This window comes from Eucyclogobius newberryi, unplaced genomic scaffold (assembly GCF_026437365.1).
Source record: "Eucyclogobius newberryi isolate DKJ021-1_F unplaced genomic scaffold, fEucNew1.0.hap1 SCAF_19, whole genome shotgun sequence".
NCBI classification, from domain to species: domain Eukaryota; kingdom Metazoa; phylum Chordata; class Actinopteri; order Gobiiformes; family Gobiidae; genus Eucyclogobius; species Eucyclogobius newberryi.
Window position 1 is genome coordinate 18,871,095 of NW_027315823.1, and position 19,864 is coordinate 18,890,958.

Genomic DNA, 19,864 nt, shown 5'->3' on the forward strand with positions numbered 1-19,864 from the left:
AGATATTATGGGACGTAGTTGTTTATGAGTTGGTGTTATATCTAAGCAACACTAATGACCACCACAAATGTCTGTGGCGTGCAGTCAGGGCCATCACGGCAAGCAGTGATTGAATCTAAAATTACTGTGTGTCACAACTATACTTAAATTGTTCCCAAATATATCCGTCCATTCATGTTCAGAGGGCCGTTCGTGTTCAGAGGCCAGTTCATGTTCTGCTCTGCAACATATGCTTTTACAACCTGAGTGTAGCTTTTATTTTAGAGGACTGCGCATGTGCACTGAGGAAAACATAGCCTCAAACCATTCTGAATAAACCTGTGTGGGACTAGATGTTTGCAGGTTGTGCCTAATCGAGCAAGTGCAGAGGAGTCAACAAACTGACTTAAACAATTTCTTTCTTGAAAAATTCCAGTCTGGGTTCAGATCACGACACAGCACAGAATCTGCAATGCTGAACGTGCACAATGATAGAGCCCGGTCTGTGGATGCCAAGCACCCCATTGTCCTAGTTCTGTTAGACTTAACGGCGGCTTTTGAAATAGTTGATCGTTTATTTTTATGACACATGTTCATGTGCAATTACTGTCGTGATCACATGCAATGGTATTTATGTATTTATTTATTTATTTGTCTATGGGAGTTTTTTATTTATAGGAGATATTCTACTGAAAGTGTTTTTCAGACTTCCTATAAGTGATCTGTTCTTCTGTATCTACCTCTGTATCTTCCTGCGTTGCACCAATGAAATTTCCCCATGTGGGACAATAAAGGAATATCTTATCTTATCTTATTTTTTAAATTATGTTGATATCTGTGGCACAGCGCTCGCATGGTTTAAGTCTTATTTGACCAACAGAAGTTTTTCTGTTATGATTGGGGACCTGTCCTCCTTTGCTGCCTCGCTGGTCTGTGGAGTGCCCCAGGGCTCTATTTTGGGCCCCATGTTGTTTTCTCTGTATATGTTGCCACTGGGGTCAATTATAGCCAGACACAGTTTAGCTTTTCACTGTTATGCAGACGATCTGCAGATTTACTTACCTGTGTTTCCAGACAAAAGTGATGCTCTTCAAGCTCTGACAGATTGTTTTACAGACATAAAGATATGGTTTGGACAACATGTCCTTTATTTGAATAATAAGAAGACAGAGTACATTTTATTTGGTGACTCTGTGCTGTCTAATTTCAATATTTGACATCCATGAAAAAAAACAACCGAAAAGAATTATTACTTTTTAGCTAAAGTAAAGCTTTTTTAAAATCGCACCAACTTTGAAAGGACTATTCATGCTTTCATCAGCTCAAGAATAGACTATTGCAATGCACTTTATGTTGGTGTCTCCCAGTCGCCCTCAGCCGCCTTCAACTTGTACTTGATATTTTTGTGAAGCACTTTTGTCACTTTGAGGATTGTAAAGGGCTATAATCCTTCCAGCTGTTTAAACAGGTGGGATAGATTAGCTCAGTAGGATAGGTGTTGGGGGGGGGGGGACTTGGGGTTTGAGACAGAAATGTTTTCACTTTTGCCTGCAAATGTTATTCAGTAAATATTGATCCCCAAGTCTGCTTGCCCATCTGTAAAAGTCACTGCACATTACTGTACTCTGTAATACTCAAAAGATGAGAAGAGAGTTAGGAGATATGTTACAGTGAGTTAGTGTCTGAACCTTTAAGATAAGGTATTCCCACCTTTACAGAGGATCTGTTAAATTAACAATAAAAGTGGGAAATCCATGACTGTTGGCAGGACTCAGGAGGCAAAAAAGTGTGTGCTACTTGCCACAAGGTAAGTAACTCTGTTCCCATCAGATCCCATTACATCCCAAATCCCAACACCGCTGACATATCTGACACATCTGCAGTACAATGACAAGCTGTTGCATAATTTTACAGTGAAAAGGGAAAAAAATTGTGGAAAGAATCTAGGCTCAAGACCAACTGTGTTGTGTGTACTGTATATATAGCGTACTGAACAGTATTTCTCTGTTTGAACTTCAAAATAATCTCCTTTAAGTAACCATGGCTACACTTAATCAAATATACCAAGGGTGATTCTTGGCCAGTTCAGAGGTTATTCATCTTTTCAGGAAAAATATTTCCAGCATCCCTGAAATTAAGATGTATTTTTGAATGTTTTAATTGTTTATAGACCATTTTCTGAGTCTGGGAGGAGGTCAAACTGCAGTATTTGCGTTCAAACGCCCCATGTTTTGTTGTACTGCAATGCTTTCAGCAGCTTACACAATATTAAATCGATTAGTGATAGCTGTAGTACGAGAGAGAGACACCGAGGTCTCTCTCTTTCTTTCTCTCTCTCTCTCTTTGCCGACTCGTCTATCCCCCTCCACAAGCAGTGCAGAGTGTCAGCCAATAGCACTGCAGAACTCGACTGAAAGACCAACCTCTCTCGCTGTGATTGGTCAGATTCACAGACAAAGGAAGTGCTTGATTTTGCAAAAAGAAAAAAAAAAAAAAAAAAAAGTTGGCACCTGTTATTACCCAGTTATTAAATCAGGTTTTTGGCCCCAAAGTCTGACCGCTGACTCACTACAGTCTGGATTGGACAAAAGAGAAAAAATACATAACATATATAGGCCGCTCTTGTCAAAAAGCTACATTGTAACATGAGATATTTAGAACAGAAAGTCTCTTATTGTTAAATACATTTTTAGTTTAGTTTAGATTAAAGACCAACAAGAAAAGAATGTTATTTATTTTATTTAAATGAATCACAAAAAGTATCTGATATCAAATGATTTCATAATAATGATACGGCCAAAATAATAATGAATACTGAAAGTCAACAAACTAGACTGATACCTGCTTTAATGCATGATGAACATGATTCATTGCAGTAATGCAGTTGACATTTTACTTATAGAACTATAGGATTAATAAAAAATAAAAACATTTATACATAAAGGTGGGTGAAGTGTCTTGTGGGGAAGTTATGACTGGCCACTATCCATTCAGTGGGCGAAAGCGTAATCCTCTGTGCCATTATTGGTCACAAATGAAGACAAAGGAAAAGTGGGTGCAGAGGGAGACAATGTGTGGAAGTATATATATAATAAAATAATAATGCATCACTGTATAGGGTACACTGTACTGATTCAGCTGGTTTTATGGCAGATGTGCCAATGACATGACCCTCTTTACTCCACCAGTGTGAAATAGTTAGAAATGAAAGCTGCTTCCATGCATGTTAAGCATTACAATGATAATATGTTTGCAAAGTTTGCAACAAACACGTCAGATAGGTGCAGAATGAACAGATAAAATCTGCTGTTCTGAATACATTTAAATCCACTTGCTTTAGATTTTGTTTACAGTAGAAATACTAAAAGTTGGCTTGACTCCAGCTAAGCAAGTCGTGGGACGTCCCCAAATAGTAATTATCAAACAGCACCATTCATTTAAAATGCATGCATCGCCAAAAAATCTAATTCTGTGCTTAGCTGGGCCATATCAGGGAGGGATGAATTAGCTCCTATCTTTCATCTCGATCATGAACCATCCATGAACAGAAAGATTATAATTTCAGCAGAATCCTTGGGACAAATGAAAACAGCTGGCAATGGCTGAAAGAGGAGCAAAACCAAATCATTTTACCTCATTAACAACAACACATCACTCCCTACATACAATTGTTACATGAATAATTCTCATATGATATTCATCGACCACACTGACTAAGCTTGGATGACATGATTACAGTCTTATGCTCTTGAAGTGTGTGATTCCAGCACGTTTGTTTGTGAGAGCAGATCATGTGCAGGGAGTGGAGCGTGTGTAGAGCACTCATGAGCTCATTACAGTGGCAGTAGATAACTGGAGCGTTGCCATGCAAGGCCACGGCAGCACCCTTCGGCTTTTTACAGTGGTGACAGAGCGCAGATCAATACTCACTCCCACACTGGTAAGTGGACACAGAAAAATATGTACTCCTTTGCTGGAGTTACATATAGTATGTGTGTAATCAAAGTCTATGGGCCGAGTCGAGGGCTAAATAACAATGTTAATTTAGTGATTTGAAATAACAGCACTCCTTTATAAAGTATCCTTTAAATCAATGTAATGTAAAGTATCCTTTAAATCAATGTAATGTAAAGCATCCTTTAAATCAATGTAATGTAAAGCATCCTTTAAATCAATGCCTCAGAAAAGGCAGCTGTCTATCCATTACCTGCCTCTCTAACATGTTCACTTTTCACATGGCGTGGGACTAGAGCCATACTGCAACGAAATACTACAATGAAATGTTAAAGTTAATAAATATACATATAACACTTCCTTTCTTTTGCAGCATATACAAATAGACTTTACACTATGATATACAATACCGTATTTTCCGGACTATAAATCTGACCTTTTTTCATAGTTTTGGCCGGGGTGCGACTTATACTTATATTTTTACTATATACTTGTACTTATACTTACACTCCGGAGCGACTTATTTGTGATATTATTTGTTATTTTCATACTCCAGTGCAACTCTATTATGCTATTTTTGGCTGGTGCGACTTATAGTCCGGAAAATACAGTATACAGTATTAATAATATGGTACTAAGCATCGTACCTTTACGTAGCTCTTGTAAAACACTGAACTGGCTTATTGCAGTACATGTAAAGTCCAAGCAGCTGTTTAAACCATTGACAGCAATATTAGCCTTTTAACTAAATCATGGAGCGCAGTTATTAGTTTCCTCTTGTGAAATTCCCACAGGGTTTGAGCTGGAACAGAACATTATTTTAGGCTTTTTCACTTAGTCTCATTCATATTTCTTCCACAGCGGTTCACACTCACAACTCAGTATCTAAATGCTAATTTCTGATGTGGAAATTTTCTTCCCTCCTTTTCCTCAAAGATCTATCTTCAAGTGCCACCATTTGGCTCCTTCATCCTGACGGCTATATGTAACTAATGGATGCACTGACTGCTCTTCACTCTCCTGCTGGCTCTGTCCTCCATCACACACATAAATATCTCAGCACTCAGGCACAATCACATTTTGTGTTCGAACAAAGAAGATTTCACCTAAACTGTGCTAGTTTCCCAGATTTGGCCGTTTACACAATATGGCATTTCTGACACACCAGTCACACAAAAATAAGAGATGTGGCTGTATACTTTACCCATGAAGATCACTATGTACATTGGGCAACAAATGAACGTAATAAATAATTGTCAGACCCTTTGACAATTAAGATTTATGGATTTTTTTTTTTTTTGAATCATAAACTGTGATTAAATGTGAATATATGATTATATTTCTGTGATGTATTGTATCTGCATAATAGTGATATTGTATCTGCATCATTAGTCTAAGAGAAGAACGGGTGTGTGACAAACTGCATTTGTGAAGGGGTCGTAAAGATGGGCCAAATAATGTTGCCCCAGGAGGGGGGGTGACAGCCCAGAGGAGTTTGGGTAATGTTTACCCAAGGCTTGATCTCTACGGAAAAATACCAGTTAAAACAAGTGCCTTGATGTGAAGCTGACCAATGAGAAATGTGACCCGCCTATTCCAGAATATCTAATAAAACCAATCAGCATGGGAAAAAACGGGGTGAGACGCAGGAGGGTCACGCAGGCTGCTTACAACAGCTTGCGTGATCAGTCCCCGCGTTTTCTCCCAAGCTTGCCATACAAATGTCTGATATTTCTGTGTCGTTTCATATTCTAAGTTGAATTGTGTTCTCGATGTGTTACGGAATAGCATCGGTGTTTGTTTGATTCCATGACATAAACATCGAACCATAAAACATAAAGCTGCCTGGTTGATGACTCAGAGTCCAATGAATTATGTTTCTTGTAGAGTTTTATATTATGATTGCTGATTGTCTGACAAAGAGTGTTTAAGCAGAGAGTAAAGGTGTCATATTGGTCATATCAGATTGTGTATATTTCTGTAGTGAGAAACAGATGTAGTAGTAATGTGTTATGTGCTATATCAGTGTCTTCATTATCTAAACTTGGGACAACATACAAAGAGCATGTGAACAGTGATATAAAACACACTCGTGGTGATTATACGCTGGTGTGACCTAATAATCAACCCTTCCTGAATAAATATAATGATTTATTTTTGTTCATACCATGTGCAGTGACAGTTATGAAAGCAGGGAAGATTTTGAACATACATAAATAATAACTAGTAACATGGCCCTAAAAGTCAACATTGCTTTGGCCTCGCTTACTACCAAAACCCCACAAAACAATCTGTACTTTTTCTTACACTCTCATTTTTTTGACTTTTCTGGAACACAGTCGCATTAGACATATTTTAACATAGGATGAATGTACATGTTCATCTACTCCACAAAGCACAAAACGATCACTTGTCTTAAGTGTGTTATGTACAGTGTGGTTAATGAGCACGTCTGCACTGAACCTCAGGCAGTGAGACACTACTTCTCTACATTCTACAGGTTTTACTATTGACTTTATTCTGGAAGTTGGGTGTTACCATTATTGTCCCGGTAGTAGCCGCCCAGAGAAAGAATATATTTTTGACTTTGAACACTTTACACAGTTCATCCTACTTTATTTAATATTTTAGTGGTAAGACTTTTCTCTAGTGCGGGTTGGTAAAAGTAAGAAGTAAAATTATGAGAAGCCTGCATCATATTAAAGAGACTTACATTAGACTTTACATTCACTATGTCAGTGTTCTCGCAGAGGGGTTTTAGCATTTCAGAGTATATTTACCGTATGGTTGACTCCCCACATTAAAACGCTGAGGATAGGCTCACTTGCACGGAATAGTTTGACTTTCTGTCCTATAAAATGCTTCTTTTTCGTCTTGATTTTGCTGGCGCTGGTGCAGTTGTTGGATGACATGTCTCCGTGCTTGAATTCAGCTCTGCAACATGATCGCAGTCGGTCAAAGCCTTTTACAAAACAAACGCGCGTGAATCAAGAGCTGCAAAAGTCTACAAGTGCATCGTGCTCGTTGTCCCGGCGCGCTGCAAGTCTGTGCGTAAAAGGTAAGGAGCGTTGTCTATCAGCGGTGGAGCATTTTGTGGCGTCACCACCTTTCCTCCTCCGTGGAGCAGAGCAATTCAATTGACCAAGCTCCTACAGGTAATATTCAGGTATGAAAAGATTAATCTTAATGGGATATTAAGATGATCTTAATAGGATATTAAGATCACCGTGTGAGCGCCGTAGGTGCGAGCGACATTTTTGTAAGTACTTTTTGTCCCACCGCCATCCTTCAACCCAGGGCCGGCCCAAGTGGGGGCCCTAAGCGAAAACATTTTTGGGGGCCCATCACCACGTCATCAGAATCAGTTTTATTGCCATTGTCAGTGAACAATTCACATATGGGAACTTTCTTCAACGCTAACAAAGCGCACCAAAACTCCAGGGCATCCGTTTGCCAGTTAGTTTATTCTCAACACCTCACAAGCTCAAATATTGATAACTTAAATCCCACAATGCAACTTGGTATTCCGCTGACATCACCTCTACTCCCTGTACAAATAACACACGTCCCAGATATGTTTTTGGGCGTATTTGTGGGCGTTAAGGGTCTACAGCCACATTAGCAGTTTAAATTAATGAACAGGGGGGGTCTGGGGGCTCTCCCCCAGAAATTTTCAGACCTTTTTTGGGACTTCTGGTGCATTTTAATGTGATCCAGCCGGCTAAAGCAAGAGTCAAATGTCGAGGTTGTAATGCTATAAAATGATGATGTGATGAAACTGTGCCAGGAGAAAATTATTAAACCCAGTTATTAATACAATAGTGTACTTAGTTACTCAATACAATATTGGCTATGAAAAATAATTATTTTCAAATTGATTCATTTTAACTGAAAATGTAAAAGTAATAGTAAACCTTACTAATTTATCTTTTACAGCTCCCAACTGTTCCTTCTTGCCAAAGTGACAAAACAAGTTATATTAAATTAAACAAATGGGATAAGCATTGCTTGATTAAAGGTGGTATGGACGATTTTTTTTCAGCACATTTTTTATCATATTTCCTTGTGGCATGGATAAATCATTTGTCCTGCCACGTATCAATCATAAAACGCACCTACCGCTCACCTGCAGCCGCGTCAGGCTCGTCCCCACGTTTCCGTGAGCCTAAGCGCATGGATCTATCATAATATAGTTCCCTCAGTGTCCGGGGCAAAATGAAGACGGAGAAAGACAGTTCGAGCTGACGCAGAAGTGGACAGAAATCTACGGGAGACGAGCGATGCGATGCGCTCCGTTGCGCTAATAAACAAATGCACATGTGTGTTGTATCGGTCCGCACGGGGGAGTGCGCATGCGCACTTCCGCCTGCGTTCTCAAATCGCCGAAAAATCGTCCATACCGCCTTTAACAATTAACACTGATAAAACTAGACAGTGCAAACATGTTATTCCCAGAGAATGAACAGAACGAGAAGTGAAGGTCCAAACCTAGCTATAGTGAAGAGACTGCGTTTCTGCAACTTTGCCACTTTTGTATAAAAATATATAGTATTATTCTATATCAGACGTAATCATAATATGTCTGGTTATATTTCACTATCAATTTATTATAATTTATAACAAATAGTCTGATGATACTTTTTAAATAAATTGAAATGTTTTATTGCTCTATTAAAAGTTAATTACAATATAAATGTTTGTTCTGATCAGAACATCACACACTGGACTCCTCTGCGTGAAACAATGCTGCAATGTGATTGGCTGATGGACCTTACACGCAAAAACCTTTACGTTCCTCTTATTGCACTTTAAGAAGTCAAAGTAAAACAGACATCACGAGTCACGATTGATCTCACACATGGTGATGTGAGAGAGAGGGGACGCAAACTCAAACCCGCTCATCTCTAACTGAGGCTGCACAGGGGCCCGGGACAGGGGCCTGGGACAGGGGCCCGGGACAGGGGCCGCACACTGTTCACTCCAAAATTTCACGTCAGAGGTTCTGGACGAGACGGCGCTCGTCCGTTCCGGATCTCCGCCTCTTAGTGACTCGGGGCATAGAGGCCCCTCACCGGCCTCACCTGCAGCTAACACTACGGGGCTGGTGTAAATGTTAAGTTTAATATCTTTCATTCAGACATATTATTATGCGCGGGGCAGAGCTCTCGTCGCCTCCAGCCTGAGCGAACTAACGTGACAGAATCGTGTTGTTTCAAACAGCAGCATTAACCGTCTCTTTGTAAGATAAGTTCAATACCTGGAGAGTGTTTGCAGTTTCTTTACATCCTCAAGAAGTTTCTTCTTTCGTTTTTCGGCACCAGGAGATATATTCTTCTGGACATGATGACCACGTTCTGTTGTGTTTATGTTTTGCTCTCGTTCTGCTCGCGCACAATGAAGTTGCCAAAGTTTGGTGTCTTGGTTGCCAGATTGTCATTACAAATAAATGCGGTTTGTGCGTTATGTTACCGCTGTGTGCGCTGCCGCGCTGTCTGTGTGCGCTGCCACACCAGCAGTGCTACTACACTAGTGGCGCACGCTGCGCTTGCACTTCGCATAAGACGGGTTGCCAGATTGGCGGCCCTATTAACGCCTCGGGGCCCTACGCGGCTGCTTAGTTCGTTTATAGGCTGGGCCGGCCCTGCTTCAACCTCATGTGATAAAATGTGAATATATGATTATATTTCTGTGATGTATTTTATCTGCATAATAGTGATATATTATCTGCATCATTAGTCTAAGAGAAAAACAGCATGTGTGACTGCATTTGTTTGTGAAGGTGTCGTAAAGATGGAGCAAAGAATGTTACCCTAGGGGGGGTGCAACAGCCCAGGGGAGTTTGGGTAATGTTCACCCAAGGCTTTATCTCTAGGAAAAATACCAGCTGTTGTAAAAGACAAGTGCCTTGATGTGAAGCTGACCAATGAGAAATGTGACCCGCCTATTCCATAATATCTAATAAAACCAACCTGCATGAGAAAAAACGTTGTGAGACGCAGGAGGGTCGCCAGGCTGCTTACAACAGCCTGGTTGACCCAGCCCGGCGTTTTCTCCCATGCTTGCCACACAAAAGTCTACTATTTCTGTGTCGTTTCCTATTCTAAGTTGAATTGTGTTCTCTGTGTGTTAAGGAATAGCATTGGTGTATGTCTAATTCCATGACACCTCAGCCCAGCAAGAACACTGCTATGTATTTTGGAAATGGAAATGGTGCAGAATGTAAAATAAAAGAAATAAAAGATAAATAAATACAAATAAAGTAAAAAGTCCATTGTCAGACAAATTGTATGACGCTGGAGCTCATAAAGCCGTGACAGTGGGCACTTAATCACAAACCTGCCAGAGGAACACATGATGTCCTTCACCAGAGTATTGATTTGCTAGTTTCTCATAACACTTGCAGCTTGGTACTTGTATATGTTTTATTCTGTCAGCCACCAGAATGAACAGGACAACAGGCTTTCTCTAGAGGCCACTCTTGTGAGAAGAGGGATTAGTTGTAAAGCAGCTTTGCCCCAGTGATATCCAATCTGTCTGGTAGGCAATAGCCTTTCTTGTTTACAATAATTACACTAATGAGTCCAAATTAACATGCTAATGGTTTGTTGATGCTCAGACACCACATGTCAAAACCTAATGAATATTATGTATTGACACCATCGCCATTGCCTCAGCACCTGCCAACTCTTAAGCAGGTGTGCACTAGAGTTAAGGATCAGACCAAAAAAATACCGGTAATTGAATCCGTCATTTCATTCATTTTGATTTTCTCGCCTTTTTTTTTTAATTGTGAGAATAACATTTCATTCAAACTGTATGTATTGTTCCCCCAACGACTCTTAGAATTTTAGAGTGGCTGCAGATTGAGGAAAGGATCTGGGGCTTGTTCCCATCCTGAGCTTCATGAGTAGAATGAGTTTCAATGTTATCAGAAAGCCCAAATGAAAGCGGCCCTCTGCCCTCACTGACATGGCTGCCTGCAGAAGAATCCAATATGCTGCTCTTCGTTCCAAACTCGAAGTGCTGAAGGAGAGTAAGTGAGCAAACGGGCCAGGATTACATTTCACTTCTGCCCACACAGATGCACTCTAATCTCAAATTACAGCCAGGTCCAGACAGCCAGAGAAATGAACCGGCCTGGATTGTCTCCCATTGCTCCTTCGGCCAAAAGAACCATTGCCATCATCCATCACAAACACAGCAGTTTACTTAAGTACATTTTTGTTTGCCCTAATTATGATGATGCATAAAAATGTTGAGGTACTGTGGAAAGTGCTTGAATTCAAGTCATTATAGAAGCTGTAAGAGGAGCTACTGTGACACTATGGAACCATCTGGCCTGCATGTTTTGAGGGGAAATCAAGATACATTGAAGACAGCACAAAGACACTGGGGAGAACATGTGCACATCATTTTTAAACATGCAGATAAACGTCTTTGGCAAATTAATAGTTGAGAACCCTGTGAGGATTTTGTTGTGTTCCTGTCAGATGGCCACGCTTAAAGCAACAAATCACCTCATAGAAGCTCTGTCACATTTTTCTGCGGAGTCTAGATTCAACGACCAATAGAAGAGTTTGTTTCAACGCGGAGAACTCCAGAGAGGTACTGGGAAAGCATCTCTCCCCCTGCTCGCTCAGCTATCGATTGCCCTCTGCTCCTGTTAGTGATACAAAAGAAAGACTCTAGACTCTCCACATTTATAGCTGTTTACCATGAGCCCAATATACAAATCAGTTGTTATTAAGTTGTTTGATTAAATATATATAATAGTAAAATGCATTCGGCAACAAACGAACAGATAAATAAATAAAATATCCAAAGTCCCACTGAGATTTAGCATCCCGGCCCACAAGGGGAGGAGTCTATTGTACAGGTTTTTAGTGTGCTGTTAATGAGAAAAGCATGACAATAAAAAGTGTGCTCATGCCACATTGGAGCAAAGTAAAGCGAACAAAGAGAACAAAATGCTTTGGATCACTGTAGATAATATCATGTATAATGTTGGATTTCAGAAACACAGAGCATGGGCTGTGGTTTTGGGAGGAACTCTTGGGGAAAGAGTTCAGCGGGGTTCTGATCCAAAAAGAAGAAGAAAGTTTTATTCAGTGAGATGATCTGTCAGAAGAGAAACTATGGAGTGGGAGAGAAGTAAGCGTCCCATTATGTAGATTTATGCGTATTTATGTGCGATGTGACTGTACTGCAGCTGGTGTCAGCTCCGTGTGACAGAGAAAGAGTGGGGTAAGCAATCAATCAATGTGTATTTGTGTAGCAGTTTACATCATACATTTGTGCCATACTGCCATACTGATAGAGTATTATGAAGTGCCATTAAGAGGTGGATGGGAAAAGGATTTCAACAAAAGTAACATATGGGCTCTAAAAGACGGCTCCTGCTACAGTATGTAGGAAAGATGAGTTGAATCACAGTGAACACATAAACAAGTCTAGTTTGTAAGCCATTACATCTACAGGTGTCTTGAACTTTAGTTTTCATTTCTCTTATTAATTATTTGAAGTATATATATATTTTTAATTGAAATAATTGGTTTTGCTTTAAATAAATGATCACACAATGTATGGGTATTTCACTTTTTGGTCACGGATCACCCATCTAAAGACTAGGCTATAGGGTCCAAAAGTGAGCCACAATAAGGCCACAATTATATCAATATCACACCCTTTATAGACTTAAAGGACAATAAACAGAACCCAAAATGGATCTGACCCTGTTTCCGAGACCATATGGTCACATATCTTTACAGGTCTGTGACTGCCCTGGCTTCCCTTTGCTCAACCCCTTCCATAATTGATGGAAAGTTAATTAACCACTTATTCTGAGGCTCAGAGAACAGGAACAGCACTGTTACCTTTACAGTGAAAACATATTGTTCTGTTCCTGGACTACTTTAAACTCCAAAAGAAGCTGTGGGCTCAGAGTTGTGGCTCATGGACACAAGTGCACAGGGATTTAATGGAACACAGCGCTATAATTGAGATACAAACAAATCTATTAGTGCACTTACTGCGCTCCCAAAATAATAAAACTACCTGTGTCTGTACCTGGATAATCAAGTCAAACAAAACCTGCAATAATTTTGGACAATAAACAAGCACACAAACATGCTCTTCTGCCATTGATACGTGTAATCTTGTAGAATTGCTGCAACTTCATCATCATAAACTCTAAAACAGCATTGGTTGACAAATGATAGGCCCTGATTGAGCGATGTGTCTATTTTTGCCGTACCAACAGGATTTAAGTAACATGCCATTACTAGGCTGCTGTGCTTCTCCACTGAGCTCATTCATAAAAAGCATGCCTGGGCCATTGTGAAGCCACTGTCTCCGTTATTGGTTATTGTCTCGTTTGTAATTAAAATTCAGTTCAATTTTCTACTGAGCCGCGAGGAGCTGTACTTTTGCATCTGTGCGATTGTCAGGGATTGTGACGCAGCATACGGAGCATTCATAATTTAAAAAGAACCACCATACCAGCATAGATGTCATTGCAACAGCGGGAATATTTATACACTTCTCTGAATACTCTTCTCTTAATCAGCTTGTGCAGATTTGTTTGGAAACCATACAGAGGGATCCGTCCATTAACATGTCTTTAACAGCACTAAATGCTAATTAGCTCATGTGTGTTTAGTTCCCTGTGACGGCTACGCCTTTTCGTCTTACTTCCTCTAGGGTTTATGACTGTTAGGAAGCAGGAGCAAATAGGAACGGGGTTTTTCCTACAATTCTACTGCAATATTTAACACAACAACAGATTTTGCTATGATGTAGAAGGCTGTGTTACTAACAGCATTTAGGGGAAAATAATTGGAATAATCAGAATAGGACCTTGCATGTTGTGGAGTGTGTACAGCTCCTGAACATAATTACTGCTTCCCCAACCTTGACCATAATACCATAGCCAGTGTTGGTAGTAGAAATATTTACTGAACTTACATAATTTAGTCACACATCTGATCCGGCTATTTCTCTGGTGAATTCCCAGGACTAATGCAGGGAAGGTGTATGTGGGAATAAAGCCAGAAGATTGTCAGTATCACTGCTCGTTTCTTTGGTTATGAACTTGGTTTCCCAGGTTACGCTTTGCATTTATGTTCCATTTTCATTGAATTTAAATGATGCAGCACATTGCTATGGTGATCAAATGCCAGGTGTGTGAACAGAACTGACAATGATGCTCTGGTAATCAACACATGGCAATTTACTGGGAATTATGTGTGAATGAGGCTTGTTTTTTGAGTTACTGTATCAAGCACTGCAAGTATATACATTGCAGAACTTTGTCACATAATTTAGGGTTGGAGATATACATGGCATTAGTAAGGAAGAGCCTAATGAAAACACAGCTGTACCAGTGTGCGTATGTGTGTTTTTACTTTTCTCAAACCATGGATTATGGACTCTCTTGGACAAATGGGGGATTATGTATAGACTCCTCTGACCAGTGATGTGTAAATCCATGAGGTTTTAATCCTCCTGTCTCGATTTTACACTTTAATATAATGCAACTCAATGTGAAAGCAGTATTCTCTATAAATATTCAGAGTACAGTTTTATACTTTTTGTGTAACTTAATACATTCTTCCTTTCACTTCTTATATCTTAACTTTAAACCATTAGGCATTTAATTTATAACATGTCTTATATTTTTCTGTGGACCAGTGGGAGTATATGTAGTATATGTTTAGTAGTAATACTTTTAATGTGTCGCCATCATGGAAAGCTGGAAAACACTTAAATTTGATCAAACAGAGAAATGAAAACACATTTAATTTTGTGGTTTAAGTCAAAATAGATGTTTCTCTTTAAATAAATAAAAGCAGCACATGTGCCCGCTCAGTTAAGTAATGCAGAAAGCATGTAACATCTCAGAGTCTCAGAGGATAGTCGTTTGTCAGGGGTTTTATGAGGTAACAAGCTCACACTGCTAAAATAAATGGTCTGTTTTCATTACAATGACACATCAATATTTCTACTTTCCTCACTTCATAGCACAAACAACAGCGTTATTCCGGGCCCTGGCATTGGAGCAGGTGTGAAGGAAGTCACAGAAACAGTGCAGTGAAATATAAACCAGGTGTCTCCTTTGTGCACTTTTGGTTGGAATTCTACACAGTGCACAAACAAGGAATAAGGTGACGCACCCCCACCTTAACCTGGCGGCACTGGCACCTACAAGAGGCTGCAATCATTTCAGCAGCTGTAGTCCGACTCACACAGGGCGCCAAATATTGAGGTCAAGAGAGGTGGACTCTTCACAGCGCAGCTCCAGCTAAGTACTCCTGGGCATCTCCTGAATGCTCACTACAAAGCAAGTAAAGTACAAATCCACTCAATATACGTACTGCATTCAAACTGCATATGACAAGTTCGACGACACATTTTACAAAAACGTAGTGAACATTATATTTAATATATATTTATTATTTACTTCCTGGTTGGACATGAGCATCAGATGTGACATTCTATAACAGTATAGAGTAAACAAGGGCCAAAGTCCATATCAATGACACAATAGTTATGACTGGTACTTGATGAAACATTTTTTAAATTAAATTATTGTTTGTTTGTCAGTATATTCTGTCCATTGCATATACATTGTCTCTGCGTTTGGGATTAAATAGATAGAGGGAGTCTGTTTTCAGAAACCAGATCTACTTCCAGTAATTTTCAACTTTCATTTTACAAACTTTGTATTAATTTATCTTCTACTGATTAGGGGTCGCTGGTGACTGGAGCCTATCCCAGTGACTTAGGGCCTTAGGCGGGGTACACCCTGAACAGGGAGCATTTTTTCCTATCATGTGTGAACATCAAAATAGTATAGTTTTAAGGGCTTCCACTGGATCAATGTGACACCGGCCAATTTAAGGCACAAGTCCCATGTACAACAGAAACCGATGGGAAGTTCCAAATGATTTAAACCTAATGCTTATCTTAACACATTGATAGGCAACTCTACGTACAGTCACATTGTTCCTGGTTCCCAACATTGCTTCAGCACTGAATAGAGCAGACAGAGAGTGTAGAATAAAAAGCCTTTTAAAATGCAGAGCAGCGTTTGAAGCTTCTGTCCCACTGCTCAGCGCTCGCAAGGTTTTCATCTTGTCCCCATCTGGGCTCATTTGCAGAGCGCGGTAATGAACTCAGAGGAGAAGAGTCCACAGAGACAGACTTGGACGACAAGGTTCTCACACCGTTAGAAGGACATTTTCTGGGACATTAACTGTGATCACCAACTTGACAACTCTTATAAGTGACATCAAAGGGATGTAATGGGCCCAAATTGGAAAATAGGCGACAATACAAACCAGCTTAGACACACATTGCCCAAGAGAGTTCATTATCCTAAAAGCAGTATAGTCAGTACGGAAAAAAAACATTACAGCTTAACTTGAAGGTTGGTATCTGGATTCAAGCAAACCAGCAGACTTTTAACTAGTCAATCAGATACTGTGTAAAGTATTTAGTCAACCTCCCTTTCTGAGAAACCCGTATTGCCTGATGACAACAGCACTGGATGGATGCTCTGCCACGTCCTCCCCGACATCAGCATGCCCCCCCCCGCTGTGCTACCCCTCTGTTTGTGCTGGTAATAGGGCTTCATTTTGGATGTGAGAGCGTTTCAAAGGCGCAGACTGGAATCTTAACAGGTTGAGCACAGTGGGAAGCGAATGTGTTCGGAAACAAATACAAAGCAGTACAGGATGATTTGTGGGAAACAGACAGGTCAAAGGTCATGGGTATAATCATGTGCAACCCACTAGATTAGTCTATTATTTAGAATATTTCCCAAAAAAGACCTGTATTTCACATTCAAAAGCTTATTTTCATAAAGCTGGTCCCAAATATGAAGAATGTACCGGTATTAGACACGAGGAATGAAACAAAGTGTTAATAATCGTAAAATTGTGATGTTTCTGTGAAAATAATTGTAACACTGATTTTTAATAGAAAATGAACAGTGTGTTTGAAACGATTAAATTGATTGTGATTGCATAAGTGTCAGTGTCAGTCAGAGTTAATTTACAAATCCAGCAATACCGATAATGCAGAGAATGCACACAATACAGCTCTATACATCATATTTTCACACTCACTGACTGTTTGGTTGTGAATAGCTATTGCAAAACATTTTAGAACATACCCAAAAGACGCAGACTTCCATTTGCGACAGGGGTAATCTCTTCTGTACGGAGGGGCCATGAGCTTCAACGGTATCTCTGAGAGTTCTATGGGCAGTGAGGAATGGTGCCTGCAATGAAAAGAAAAGTGGAGAAATTAAGCATAAACTACTACTTGAGGAATAAAGATGGACCTAAATTCCCTCACAACACACACAAGTAATTTCACCTATAAACAGGAAGTTGAATCAATGAATATGCCCACAAAAGGTTGGATCAGCAGCATTACAGGGACACTGCATATGACCCATAGAAGATCAGGACGTACCAGGTTCAGTGAAATGTGAGAATACACCGAAGCCAACAGACAACTGATATGAGATAAGAGGATGCACTTTCAATGACTTTCAGAATGCTCCTTTAACTAATCCCTGTATCTGAGAGAAATACATTGCAGAAAGCTCAGGTAGATTTCTAAGATTAGTCTGTGAGGTGGAGCACAGTGAATTTATTGGCAATTATCTATGAAGAATCAACTGTTACAGCTTCTACACATATTAGTTAGACAATTACATATGCAACAGCATAATAGTTGTGTCTTGCCAAAGAGCACAGTGGGAAAACACTGACATAACTCTGAACTGTGATGAACTTTAAGTGTATCTAAGTAACACATCCAATATCACAGCAACTAATACTGCCTCCACCCACCAATGTGTCATGTAATCATTTGGTATGAGCGATGAACCCATCATTGTCCAATTTTCTCTGGATAAAAGGGTTGTCGTTAACAGGATAAAGTCAAGGTTATCCTACTACAAACATCTAAACATAGCCCTCACACATCTGCCCCCGGATTCTTGTCATAGCATTGGGCTTTGTAATAGAAGAAGTTCTTTGTCACTGATGCTTTTTCTGGACTTCCTGATGCCAGCTGGTGTGGAATATGTTATGAACACTTTGACCTGCTCTTGATATCATTCGCTCATAAGCACAGGCTTAAGTCAACCACATAACTCTGTTTCCATAATAAACTGTCTATTGTGTGGTGACTTTATCCCCTTAATTCTTGAATACTCTACACTAAGTGATTCAGTTTCAGTGGCTTGAAACACGTTGTATTTGACACAGAGATAGAAGACATTAGTTCAACCGTGTAAATAACAATTTCTTTTCACTGCGTTGCCTGGTAATATAAAGGTGCTATAAATAAATATTTCAAGGCAATTTTGTATTCTAATTTCTATCTGACTGTCACAAAACCATGCTGTTCTTATTTATCATTTGTCTGGAAAATCAAATAGTCTCACTTTAAGATATATATATATATATATATATATATATATATATATATATATATATATATATATATACCTGTCACCACACTGCCCCTGCAGGCCCTTCTTTATGCGTTCATAACGCTTTGAGGTGGATTCAGGTTAAGAGGGCTTTAAATCCCACTATAAAACAAGCCATAACAATACAAGAATGATTCATAAAAATAGTAGATGCACTGGGCCTCAGTCTGTCCCGTGCTCAGAACATCAATTCAGTTTAGATACAGGTGTTTAGGGACATTTGTCATTTCTGCCATAAGCTTCTCCTTTGTGGCAACCTCACAAATAAAGTAAATCAAGATTTATGTACAGCATTAATGTTTATGTACAGCATAAATGTTGAATTATTTTTTTACTTTGTTAATTCTGTGGTGATTTGATGAGAAAAATATTGTGGGTATTGTTTGGAAACGAAAAAGAGACACCATTACTGAATCCAGGCTTCAATGGATGACCATTTTGACTTTTTCTGACTGTAGAATTAAGACAAGCAAGTCTTGTTAACTTACCTCATTGACTCAATCAAGACTATGGGCTGGGCAGGCCCGGGTCTAGACCAAACTGACTGAGGGTGCGTCAGAGTTTCAAAGATGTGCAAAGATGATACTCTTCCATTAAGTGTCATTATTTAACACGCCTGAAATGAGGGTGAAAACACACAATGCAATCTTTTACACCCATGTAGACCTGGAGCTGGGGTATTTTAATTAATTTATAGAAAACATACTTAGGCTGCATAATGAAAGCCATTGTAAGATTATTATGGACTAAGCAATTTACTAAATAAAAGCCTTGTTGGCAAAGAAATGGTCTTTGGCCTTTGAGTTTCTTCCTGCAGCCTCCCTAATACATAATGATAATTACTGTTTGCATGGACTTTTTTGTCATAACCCAATCTATATCCCATTTATAGAATATTGTTACTGTAGTCCCTAATACATAATGATAATTACTGTTTGCATGCACATTTTTGTCATAACCCAATTTATATCCCATTTATAGACTATTGTTACTGTAGTAGAATGCTGTGGTTATTATCAATAGTAAACAGCAGAGTTCTTTCTGGTTAAACCCGAGTGCAAAGGGTTATGCTTGTCGTGACCCACAGCTCCCATAATAATCTCTTTTCCATGGAGTTTGATGGAGATTTCCACAAAGCTGTCTGTTATCAGTGTAGTGCAGAGTCTCTGCTGACATAGTGCTGTCAGCAAACTGGAAGTAGCTTCAGAGTTTACTTCAAACTGGTGGTGAAGATGTTGTTGATGATGATGATGATGATGATGATGATGGAATACATTTTCTATTTCAAACAATTACGGTAAAGGTTCATATAGTGCATGTATTGTAGTTATGTTTTGATCTAACATTTTCACCTCCATAAGATCCCTGCTTTACAAAATTCCAAAAATTGAAAGATTAACTTTTTGTGTATGCTGTTGAAAA

General features: G+C 39.4%; 1 protein-coding gene across 2 annotated transcripts in view; it reads right to left on the reverse strand.

The window, feature by feature from the left end:
* Window positions 1-19,864, reverse strand: part of iqsec1b (IQ motif and Sec7 domain ArfGEF 1b) — a 137,781-nt gene that overhangs the window by 82,084 nt on the left and 35,833 nt on the right. For both annotated transcript variants that reach the window (XM_072452030.1, XM_072452033.1), the window contains exon 2: window positions 17,108-17,215. In XM_072452030.1, the coding sequence (XP_072308131.1) occupies window positions 17,108-17,215 (108 nt within the window). The remainder of the gene's footprint in view (window positions 1-17,107; window positions 17,216-19,864) is intronic.